The sequence below is a fragment of the Medicago truncatula genome, chromosome 8 (assembly GCF_003473485.1).
Source record: "Medicago truncatula cultivar Jemalong A17 chromosome 8, MtrunA17r5.0-ANR, whole genome shotgun sequence".
Classification (NCBI taxonomy): Eukaryota; Viridiplantae; Streptophyta; class Magnoliopsida; order Fabales; family Fabaceae; genus Medicago; species Medicago truncatula.
In genome coordinates this window covers 12,335,655-12,348,190 of record NC_053049.1, presented here as the reverse complement: position 1 = coordinate 12,348,190, position 12,536 = coordinate 12,335,655, and the positions used below count along the sequence as shown (strand labels likewise).

Here is a 12,536-nt window from a genome sequence, read left to right as displayed (position 1 = left end):
TTTAAGCATCACCTCACATATTTGCTTAGCTTAATGTGTCTGGAAATTGTGCGTAATAATGTTAAACACTAAATTCATAAAAAAAAAAAAAAAAAAAAAAACTACGAAAATCCCACGAACTCATCACTTATAGAAGACATAAGAAAATGAATAATGTTTGACCATTAACTAATTCTAACAAATAAATAGAGGGGATTTGAAGAATCCTAACTGCCGCTAACATTCTACAATCAAAAGCAGGTTAACTCCTAAACCCTTGCTCTGTTGCAGGCACGGTCTTGGGGATATGCAAGAAGCTCAACCAAGCCTCCAAAATACACGTTTGAGTTTCTTCCTCTCACTTAACACATCTCTTTCGCTTAATATTTTTTATTTCGTTTCATGTTTAGTAGTTATTCTGATTATGATTTTTTAATGAAGCTTATCTACATGAATTTTGTTATACGTTGCTTAAGGCGTATTAGTAATTACTTTTTAAAATTTCAGTGTATAATTGCTAATTTTGTTAAATGTTGTAAATATATAGTTCTAATAATATATGTTGAATGTCGAAATTTTTGTTATATGTTGAAGGTTGAAAAATATAATTGCTAATTTTGTTATATGATGGACGTTGAATGTTGACAAATTTTGGTATATGTTGCTAATATATGCCTCCTAAATTTTATGTTCTAAATTTTTTTTTAGTCTTCCTTTATGCCTCTTAAATTGCCTCTTAGGATTAAAAAGTTTTAAAAAATTGCATTTTTAATTTACTGAGGGTCTATTTTACTATGAGAGTCGAGCCTCCTATTTCATAGGAACGGCCCTGCTCTGTTGCAAACATACTAAATTGTAAAAACCCCTTTTATCTTTTATTTTACTATTTTATTTATTATTTTCGGTTCCCAAATAAGTAATGGAAATTGGCTAGTTAGAACGACAATTCTTATAAATACGATACTCTGTTTACACTTTATTACTTGATAAATTATTTGGTGCACTTGCCTAAATCCGACCATCATGCATCCATTTACAATTGTGAACTACATGCATCAATGCTCCAAATAATGCGCGTGGAGCATATTTGAGCCCAATTTATGATTAAATGATTGCCCAACCACCAAGCCATAAGGGTACAACGTAATTGATATATCCATGCTGAAATAAGGTACACACTCTCATTTTGAGAAATCCCTTAAAATCACCTTGAAACCTCACTGAGTTAAACATTGGAGTGTCTTTGAACGTATAGTACCCATTAGTGATAACCATGAACCACCTTTGAAGTTGCTTCACACCACACCTTCGATCAACTGAATTGAGTGGTGAACAAATTGCGAGGGACTAAATTGAATATTAGTCTACTTTTTATTAGCCGTTAATTTTTCTTTTCGAGATGTTAAATTCAATTATAATACAATGAAGAACAAATTACAAAGAAAACAAATAAGTAACTCTGTTAAAAATGTTGTTATTTACAAGAAATTAAAACTTGAGAAATGAAATAGTACAACAGTATTCTATGGCCCTAACAAAAAAGGGATTAAGACTCATGACTTTAGGTAGATTGTATAAGATAAGTATATATACTACAATAGTAAATGTTGTGCATTAAAAAATTGAGTTCATCAATCTTTAACAAGCATGCAAAAAAATGAAATAATGTAAAAAATACAAATCTTAAATAATGTTAGGGTAATTCCATCAAAAGGGAAAACCAATAGCAACACCATTAGAGTTCTTGACACCAACAATATCCATTCCAGTTAACCGGCCACCACAATTCTTTCCATGCATCACCGTTTGCTTCTCCGCCACGGTAACCGATCTTTCCTCCGGCACAACCACCCTCACACTAAAATGAATAACCCCATTTTGCCTCCCTTCCCAATCCCTCAATTTATAACTCAAAATTTGCGAACAATTTTCCGGCACGGTGCCATTAAGAAAATCCGAAACGCCAATTCTTGCTACCCCAATAGGACGAACACTTTTAAACTTCTTGCATTGCACCTCAAACGTAATTGACCTTGCATGCAATGGCATGTTCAACAAAAACTTTTCATTCCATGAAAGGAAACTCGAATTTTTTCCACAATTATCGTTGTTATCTTTCAGCGTCTTCGTTGTGTAACAATTAAGAGACTCACCTCGAACGACAACGTATGCATCTTCGGTTACATGAATATTTTCGCCGGATATAACCGTGATTTCTAATGTGCGTGAGGCTACACCCATAGTAGAGAATTTAATGTTAGTTGTGAATAAAACTTCCTGTTAGCTGGTGTAAGAATGAATGGATATTGTTATGTCCTTCAAGTTTATTGTGAGTGAATTGAGGTGTTATGTTATAAGTTGTGTAAATATATAATAAGCTTAAGGTTTGGGATTTTGATATGGAAAGTGATGAGAAAGAGGGAGAGAAATACGAGTGTAATTGGTTTGTGGTTTCAATGTAATTGAAATTTGGTTTGAAAAAGCAAAATATACGTTTTCGTTGAAGACTTTGACTTTGTATTAGTTGCAGACAAATTCCGCGGTTGGCATGCATGCATGCGCTGTTTATGTTATTAATTAATTGTATGGAAATTTGTTACATATTATTGTTTGTCGACATTGGTAATTTCATGAACACATTTTTACCTTCCTCTCAAAAAAGAAGAATTAAAAATTTCCCTTAAAGATAATAATTGAATTATTTACATAACATTTACATAAGACAAATTCTATGGTACACCCATTGAATTTGGGTGTATCGGTACATCAAGTCGTAAAATTAATAATAAATCAGTTGTTTTTTTGAAGAAAAATAATTATTTTCTATCATTGACAACTAAGATAATTAAATTTTATTTACCAAAAGCTTCGACGAAATAAAATTTAATTTTTAAGAAATTTTATTACTCATAACAATGAATATTGATTATTTTTTATGACAAAATGTAATTTTTTTTTTTTAATATAATCCTTATAAATAATGAAATGATGGTTTTTCTTATGAAATGATGTTTTCTAAAATATAAATATTGACAAATACCTTTTTATTTCATTAAAGTGATCGTTAATTTATAAATTTTGTGCAACAAGAGTACCGGTACACTCAAAATTGTGGGTGTACCATAGAAGTTCTTTTTTTTTTTTTTACTACAGGTAAGTAGATTATTATTAAGAATATACGAAATATAGTGCATGGTTTTATATTTTTAGAAATGATTGTTTGAGATGAAAACGTTGGAAGAGGGTTTGAGCAATGGGATTTGATTAAGTTGCTTCTTCCTTCCTAGTATTCCGAAAATATTCTTATCAAATCAAATCCCATTGCTCAAACCCTCTTCCAACGTTTTCATCTCAAACAATCATTTCTAAAAATATAAAACCATGCACTATATTTCGTATATTCTTTATAATAATCTACTTACATGTAGTAAAAAAAAATCTAATAAATATGGAAGGAAAGCAACAAGCACTCACCTTATAAATCACCACTATTTTCGGACAAAATATAAGTGTCGATTTGGTTTTCATATAGTAGGGTTGAAAATGCATAGTAACATCATATTCTCTTTGTGGTATTTCTCTCACCTTAAAAAATATTATTCATAATTTACACGTGTTAGCAGTACAATACAAAAAACAAACGTTTGAACGATACTACTTATAATAATATACACCATTTCCTTTTACTATTTTTTTTACAAGTAAAAATGAAATATATTAACATCGAAAGCGTAATTGTTGCAGCATAAGTTGTGCCTAAACAATCACGAAAAGAAACACAGTCTAGTCAGTATTACAAAATAGTCAGTCGATACTCATACATAAGAGCGGGTTCGACCACCAGTTATGAGTACCAAAACTAGAAACAACGTTACTAGCTTTCAACCACCACATGTAATATGATTTTACTTTATCTAACATATGCGATAGTGAGCTTTGTTTATTCCTGAAAACTCTATCATTAATTCCGCTCATTCCACAACACCCAAACACATAAGAGCCATATAAGGTGAAAAAACGAGCGTTGCGATCTCAAACCACCTGAATAATTAATGAATTGCAAGAAATGGTCTCGAGATTCGACCCCAACTATGCCAAGCCAAGGTACTTTTATGCTTCTTATACTTACTTTTTTTTTTCCTTGCATTTATGCAACTTATATTCACAGGCGCACATATCTTGGACCGCAAACATCAACTTTAAACATTAAATCTATCAACTTAGAATCTATAAGATCTAAGTTGAATCTTAGATTGATCATTAAGTTTATTTGTTGAAATGATATTTTACACTTGTATGTATCACAATAATATATTGTGCATCAAAATTGACTTCATTAATCTTTGACAAGAATGCAAAAAATCAAATAATATAAATATAAATATTTAAATAATGTTTGGGTAATTCCACCAAAACGGAATACCAATAGCAACACCATTAGAGTCCTTGGTACCAACATCCATTCCAGTTAACCGACCACCATAATTCTTTCCATCCGCGACAGTCTGCTTTTCAACCGCCACGGTAGCCGATGTTTTCTCCGGCACAACCACCCTCACACTGAAATGAATAACTCCATTTTGCCTCCCTTCCCAGTTCCTCAATTTATAACTCAAAATTTGCAAACAATTTTCCGGCGCGATGCCATTGAGAAAATCCGAAAGAGCAATTCTTGCCACCCCAATAGGACGTACACTTTTAAACTTCTTGCATTGCACCTCAAAAGTGATTGACCTTGCATGCAATGGCATGTTCAACAAAAACTTCTCATTCCATGAAAGAAAACTCGAGTTTTTCCCACAATTATCATTATCTTTCACCGTTTTTGTTGTGTAACAATTAAGAGACTCACCTCGAACAACAACGTATGCATCCTCCGTTACATGAATATTTTCACCAGATATAACCGTAATTTCTAATGTTTGTGAAGTCACAACCATGGTAGAATAGAAAACTTAGTGCACAAAAATATGTATTAGTGTAAGAATGAATATATTGTTACGTCCTTCAATTTTGTAGTGATGGAATTGAGGTGGTTGTATGAATATATAAGAAGTTTTGGGATCTTGATTTGGTAGGTGACTAGTGAGAAAAAGGGGAAGAAAGAAAGGGTGTAATTGGTTGGTTGGTTCAATGTATTTGGATTTTGATTTGAAAAAGCAATGTCCGTTTTTGTTGGATTTTGACTTATAACTTTGCCTTTGTATTGCTCTTTAATTTGCTGCTGCATTTCCACCGTTTTTTTTAATGAATTTCCACCGTTTTCATGCTAAGCTGAAGACGTTATTTGATTGATATTATATAGTATTTTTTAGATGAAATGAAATTATATGGAAAGAACGATCATTTATATTTTTTAATGAAAAAATCAATAGTTAATAAGAATAATTTGATAAAAATATATATATTTTTTATTCTAATCATTGATTTTTTAATACATATATAAATATTTTAAATAATATTTATTTTAAAGTGGTCATCAACATGACAATATTATGCTTACTTTACGTGTGAGAAAACATCACTGGCTCCACGTTGTATCAACATGTCCTTCTTATCCTATAAACCTTTGTCCATGTCTGTTCATCATTGGAAGGGAAGAATCTGTCATTAAAAATGGTTTAATTCTCTCATCCACTGTTTAGTCAAAAAGATTTCAAACAGTAAAACAAGGTCATATACCCCATATTTGTAATCTTCTATAATATTGATCCCGTACACTATCGATAGTTGCGCTGATATCTCGTAAGAACGTAGGTTCAATTCTCATTGTTAATATGAAGACATCTTTTGTGAGAGATCTATAAATATATTTGTAAGTGTTCTTAAACCATCAGATTTGCTCTAATTCTAGTGAGCTCCGAGACTCAACTTGCCTAAACTTTTTAATATCATAACGCAGTATAATGGCATCTACGGTTAGTTTTTCTATGTTACATTTAGAGAATTGTGGGTAATTTATACTTCAACCAATCAATATTAATCACATAAACAAATTTACAAGTAAAATTAAAGTTAATTATTTTGTGAATATCATTTATATATTTACTCATTTGATTAATTTTGATTGATTGATGGATCCATAATTTTTGAAAGGTAGGTTAAGCCTCACCTCACATATTTAATTAGCTTGATGTGTCTGGAAATTGTGGGTAACAATAATAAACACTAAATTCATAAATAAAAAAAAAATAAAAAAAAAATAAAAAATAAAATTAACTAATGGTTACGTGAGACAGAAGAAAGATTAAATTACAATATTGAATCTTTGAATAAGTCTACCTCCAAAACACACGTAACAAGTACTACCATTTAAGTGCTTTCCAATGCCACACGAAAATTAAACTTCTAAGACATTTCCAATTAAGTTAAGTTAAAATTAATACTTAAATCAAGATCAAGGTCAATACCTATATATACTAATATTTTTGTACATACTAATGTATGATACTATTGTTTGTCCTTGAATCAAGAACCACCCACTGTATGAGCAGCAGCACGCGAACACAGAGAACTTGTTTTAAAACGACCCCGCCGAATCTTCGTGGAAACAGACCCGGTTTTGAAACGCAGACGTAACGACGATGGAGAAACAACGCACCCACGCCGTTATAACACCCTACGTCAGAAGCTACAACCTCCTGAAACAACCGCCGCCGGAAGAGCAGTAATCGACCCAAGAAAGGAGATCTGCGACGGCTCCAACGGAACAAAGGATGGTGCGGAGCAAGAACTCGTCGCACCGCCACCTACCGGAGTTACATGGTGGAGAATTTGGATGAAAGGGTTAGGGGCGGCGCGATAGAGAAAGGTCAGAGAACAGAGGGTTTTCCAATGAACAGATTTAAATATCATGGCTTCAACCAATCAATATTAGGTAACGTTTGATCCGGCTTTTTTTTAAGTTTTTCTACATTTTTAAGGAGAGCTGGGCCAAACACAATATCAATAAATTACCTTCGAAAAAAAAGCACATTTTTTGAAATGCATAAAATTGAATGGAATGAGTTTTAACCAAAAGTTGTTGAATTCTACTTCAAAAAACAACTTCTCTGTAATTTATTTCACAAGCACTTCTTTCAACTCACACAGACAACCTTATCTTTTATTTTTTAATATTATATTTCAATTTGTTGAAGAGAAGGTTGCCTGCGTGAGTTGAAGAAAAGTGCTTGTGAAATAAATTACAGAGAAGTAGTTTTTTGAAGTAGCATTCAACAACTTTTGGTTAAAGCTCATTTCATTCAATTTTATGAATTCTAAAAAAAGTACTTTTTTTCGAAGGTACTTTATTGATATTGTGTTTGGCCTAACTTCTCCTTAAAAATATAGAAAAGCTGAAAAAAAAAGTCGGGCCAAACGGTATCTTATATATATTTTACACATTTATATTGTAACAAACTATGCATATCTTTTTCTTATTAAAAAAACTAAACATATCTTTTTCAATAACACCTACAATGTAACAAATATAATATATATAATATAAATTCTTATCTTTTTAAATGACACCAAAAATATGATATTCTTATAACAAAATTTGTTATACAATATAATTGGAAAAGAAAAAACAAACTATTCTCTAACTTAGCTCAGTTGATATAGACAATGTATAAATATATGCAAGGTCGCGTGGTTCGAACCCCGGACACCACAAAAAAAAAATAAAAAAAATTCAAAGTTTTGTACAATATTTTGTCAAACAACTTTTTAACTTAAAAATAACTTTAAAACTAAAAAAAATAAAGAAACCAAACAGCTTTAACTTTTTCCTTAAAGAACTTTATTTTAACTTTATTTTAAAGTAGTTTTTAGACTGAAAAAAAGCTTGCCCAAACGTACCTTAATCACATAAACAAATTTACAAGTAAAATTAAAGTTAATTATTTTGTGAATATTATTTATATATTTACTCATTTGGTTAATTTCGATTGATTGATGGATCCATAATTTTTGAAAGGTAGGTTAAGCCTCACCTCACATATTTAATTAGCTTGATGTGTCTGGAAATTGTGGGTAACAATAATAAACACTAAATTCATAAAAAATAAAAAAAAAAATAAAAAAACTAATGGTTACGTGAGACAGAAGAAAGATTAAATTACAATATTGAATCTTTGAATAAGTCTACCTCCAAAACACACGTAACAAGTACTACCATTTAAGTGCTTTCCAATGCCACACGAAAATTAAACTTCTAAGACATTTCCAATTAAGTTAAGTTAAAATTAATACTTAAATCAAGATCAAGGTCAATACCTATATATACTACTCCCCCGTCCCTAATTATAAAACCCTTTTGCTAAAATCACGGGAATTAAGAAAGTGGATATTTGTATTAAAGTTGTTTGTAATCACTATTGTTTTTACAATATTATCCTTAAGAAAGAGAGTTAGTTTATGTTTTCCATATGCTATTTATTGCTGATTGAAGAAAAAGATGTATAATAAATAGGGGCATGTATGTAAAGAAATAATTAATGTAGTTGGAAATAACAAAGAGGTCTTATAAAAAGGGACAAAAAAAATTCTCAAAGGATCTTATAATTAGGGACGGAGGGAGTAATATTTTTGTACATACTAATGTATGATACTATTGTTTGTCCTTGGTAGTTTCATGACAACAAATTCTTTTTTTCTAAAGTAAATAAATGAATTGTATACAAATATTAATTAAACAATTAATTCATAGTTATTTCTTCCTTTCTTTACATTTTCGTATCAAATTCCATTACTTAAACCCTCTTCCAGCATTTTCATCTCAAACAATCATTCCTAAAAATACAAAACCATACCCTAAAACTACTTATATGTTTCATAATAATTTAGCTACCAATAGTGGACAAAACATAAGCGTCGATCAAAATTCAAAGACAAAAGATATTTATGTTGTTGTTCGAGCTGAATCTCTCAACTCTTGCACGACAAAAATGGTGAAGGAGACAGAGGGTTTACTTTCATGGGAGGAGAAATTCTTATTAGAAATTCTAGTGAATTTGAGACTGTTGAGTTTAAGGATAAGAAAAAATTTAAGACGGTTACTCTTTCCGTCTTATCATGTAGTTAGAATTCCTGTATAAACTGCAAATCAATTGCAGGCATTCTATAAACAGTTAACAGTGACCCTGACATCATAAACACTACTATCAAACTAAAAAAAGTTAAATCTTTCTTGAATAAAATGCATGTTCAGATTTTTCTACATAAAGTTAAATCTTTCTTCCGTTAAGGGTTTTGTAAATATATCAGCTTATCATTGATCAATATCAATGAACTTTATATCTAAAACATATTTCTAAACATAATCTCTTATAAAGTGATGCTTTATTATAATGTGCTTAGCTCTTCGGTGTAGAATATGATTTTTAGACAAACAAATAGCAACAATATTATCAAAAAAATAAAAAATAAGAATACCGGTTTCACTAATCTGATGGTCTTCTAATTGGTTTTTCATCCATATCATTTGTATTTTACTTCTATTGTGGACAATGCAATAATGGATTGTCTTTTATTAGATCAGGAGATTAGATTTTTACCAATGAATTGACAATTTCCATGGATGTTTTTTCTTTCAATTCTGCCTTCAACATAGTCAGCATCACATAATCCAACTAGCTTATAATCTTAGGATTTCTTCTAAAGCAAGCCAAGATTTTTTTTTTTTTTTTTTACATAATCCTAAATTTTTATTCAATGGTCAAGATTTCTTAAATAATTTTTTAATGAATTTAAATTTTATATTAAAGAAAAGTCATAACACCTTTTTATATGAGAAAGTCGATAATATTTAAAGTCAAGTAGAATTATCGAGTAAAATGCAAATCCTTTGTATGTATGTATTCTTTGAGGTTAAAGATAATATTTAAAGTCGATTGTGTTTTTTGACTTAATCCTTAGTTTTGAACCTAACCGTTTTGAACCAAACCGAACCTTTAATGAACAGTTTTGAACCAAATTAGCAATTTTATATGAATGGATTCTTTAAATAGTATCCAAAACATTTATCTCTCAAAAGGTTGATTTAGGTTCGGTTTGGTTCAACTTGTAGTTAGCAAAATGATTTGGTTTGGTTCGTCTTAAACCACAAACGGTGTGGTTCAGTTTTTTTGAATTGTTAGGATGCATGGTTCGATTCGTTTTTCTTTAAAAACAGAAAACCCATGCCTTATTTTTTCTTGAATTTACTTGTTGTATTTTTTTTAATTAAATCTAGTATTGTTGCACTAATTTATATTTTTTTGGAAACTGTACTAATATGTTTTTAATTATAAAGACTATACTTTGATCAACTTTGGATGATCTACTAACTATTTATTAAAATTAATGCCATATAAATTTACAATTTTGTCCCTAAAAGGGGCAATTTGGTAATTCCATAATTTCTTAACTTTGAGGATTGCCACCTCATCCAATTTTTTTTACTTTTGTATTATTTTCTTTTTTATATTTATTATTTTTTATTTATTTTATATTATTTTCTTTTTTATTTTATATTAATAAAAATAATCTTAAATTCAGTTGTTTCTACATTGCCGTTGTGGGAGATTAAGGTATCGTTTGACGCGACTTTTTCCAACTTCTCTATATTTTTAAGGAGAAGTTAGACTAAACACAATATCAATTTAGTACTTACTAAAAAAAAAAAAATTGAATGCCTAAAATTGAATGGAATGAACTTTGGCCAAAAGTTGTTGAATTTTACTTTAAAAAACTACTTCTCGATCATTTATTTCACAAGCATCTCTTTTGAACTCACGCTGGGAACCTTTTATTTTATTTTATAATATTATATTTCAATATTTTTTTTTCTTCCATTTAACTTTATTTTATTTTTTGAAACCGTTCCATTTATTTTTTTTAAAGGGGTTCCATTTAATTTTATTATCTTTTTTTCAAATGAATTTTATTATTCTTTTATCACTTATATATTTAATTTCAATATCGTTTAATCATCACGCTGTCATTTAATAATACAAAATATTTTTATTTGCTTTCTTCAACCTCGCGAATATATACAAAAACACATTAACGTTTAGAGTAATATTTTATGTCGGTCTGTCTGTTTTTTTGTTACGCGAATGCATATAATTTTTTTTATTGTTGCTTGGTTGAGTGCTACCTCACCTATTTATTTTTTTTTTATCTATTTTTCAATTTTAATATTTTAAAAAACTTTTAACTATTTTTCAATTTTTTTATTTTTAACTATTTTTCAATTTTTTCTCCCAAATTCAGTTGCTTCTACACTACCATTGTGGGATATTAAGATACCGTTTGACTCAGTTTTTTTTCAACTTATCTACATTTTTAAGGAGAAGTTAGGCCAAATAAAATATCGATTAAATACTTATTTAAAAATGTACTTTTTTAATGCATAAAATTGAATGGAAATGAGCTATGGCCAAAAGTTGTTGAATGCTACTTCAAAAAACTATTTCTCGACAATTTATTTCACAAGTATCTCTCTTCAATTTATGTTTGGAACCTATTCCTTTTTTTTTAATATTATATTTCTATATGTGTTTTTCTTCCATTTAATATTTTTTAACCGTTTCATTTAATTTTTTTGAAGGAGGTTCCATTTAATTTTATTACCTTTTTTAAAGGAATTTTATTATCTTTTTATCACTTATCTATTTAATTTTAATATCGTTTAATCATCACAACCTCACAAATATTTTTATTCACGTTTTTCAAATAGTTTTATTTTCTTTCTTCAACCTCGCTAAAATATACACACACACATTAGCATTTAGAGTAATATTTATGTGTGTCTGTTTTTTGTTACGCTAATGCTTATAATTTTTTTTGGCGTTGCATAACACGTATGATTATTTTTATAAAATTTTTATTTTAATTAAAAGCAAAATTGTAGATGTCTTTTCTTCAAAAAAGGTATAGATGCCTAAAAAAATTATATATATATATATATATATATATATATATATATATATATATTGCACCTTTTTTTTTTTTGGGTAGATAGACGAAATGGCAAAGCCATTATAAAACTCACACATATATATTGCACCTTTATATTATAACAAACTATGCATATCTTTTTCTTATTAAAAAAACTAAACAATTTGTTTCCATGACACAAACAATGTAACAAATATAATATCATATAATATAAATTCTTATATTTTTGAAAGACACAAAAAATATGGTATTCTTATAACGAAATTTGTTATAGAGTATAATTGAAATAGAAAAAACTAACTCTTTTGATATTATTTATGTTATTATTTCAGGCTTCTTAAATTGTTTCTCCTATTCAAATATTTAACAAGTCATTTATATGATAATACAAATTTGTATTCATGTTACACAAAATAAACGTTATTGAGTAAATATAGTATTTGTCAAAAAATATCTTTTATTTTTTAACATATTTAGCCTTCAGAAAATATTTTAAACATTTTATTATTTATTATGTTAATTCATAATAAATTCAAAGTTTTGTCCTCGTGAGCTTAACTCAGTTGATAGGAACAATGCACAAATATATGTCAGGTCCGGGGTTTGAACCCCGGACACCATAAAAAAAAATT

General features: G+C 29.0%; 2 protein-coding genes across 2 annotated transcripts; both read right to left on the bottom strand.

Moving 5' to 3' along the window:
* Nucleotides 1–1,539: 1,539 nt before the first annotated feature.
* On the bottom strand, nt 1,540–2,382 carry LOC25502308 (BON1-associated protein 2). The gene has a single exon (XM_013589462.3). It carries the CDS (start codon nt 2,218–2,220, stop codon nt 1,687–1,689), a length of 534 nt encoding a protein of 177 aa, XP_013444916.1. The 5' UTR covers nt 2,221–2,382; the 3' UTR covers nt 1,540–1,686.
* A 1,795-nt stretch (nt 2,383–4,177) lies between these two features.
* Nucleotides 4,178–5,252, bottom strand: LOC25502307 (BON1-associated protein 2). Its single transcript, XM_013589461.3, has one exon. It carries the CDS (start codon nt 4,917–4,919, stop codon nt 4,365–4,367), a length of 555 nt encoding a protein of 184 aa, XP_013444915.1. The 5' UTR covers nt 4,920–5,252; the 3' UTR covers nt 4,178–4,364.
* Between the last annotated feature and the right edge of the window lie 7,284 nt (nt 5,253–12,536).

Coding starts and splice junctions, on each gene's coding strand:
- LOC25502308 (XM_013589462.3), bottom strand. CDS start 2,220: ATGGGTGTAGCCTCACGCACATTAGAAATCACGGTTATATCCGGCGAA.
- LOC25502307 (XM_013589461.3), bottom strand. CDS start 4,919: ATGGTTGTGACTTCACAAACATTAGAAATTACGGTTATATCTGGTGAA.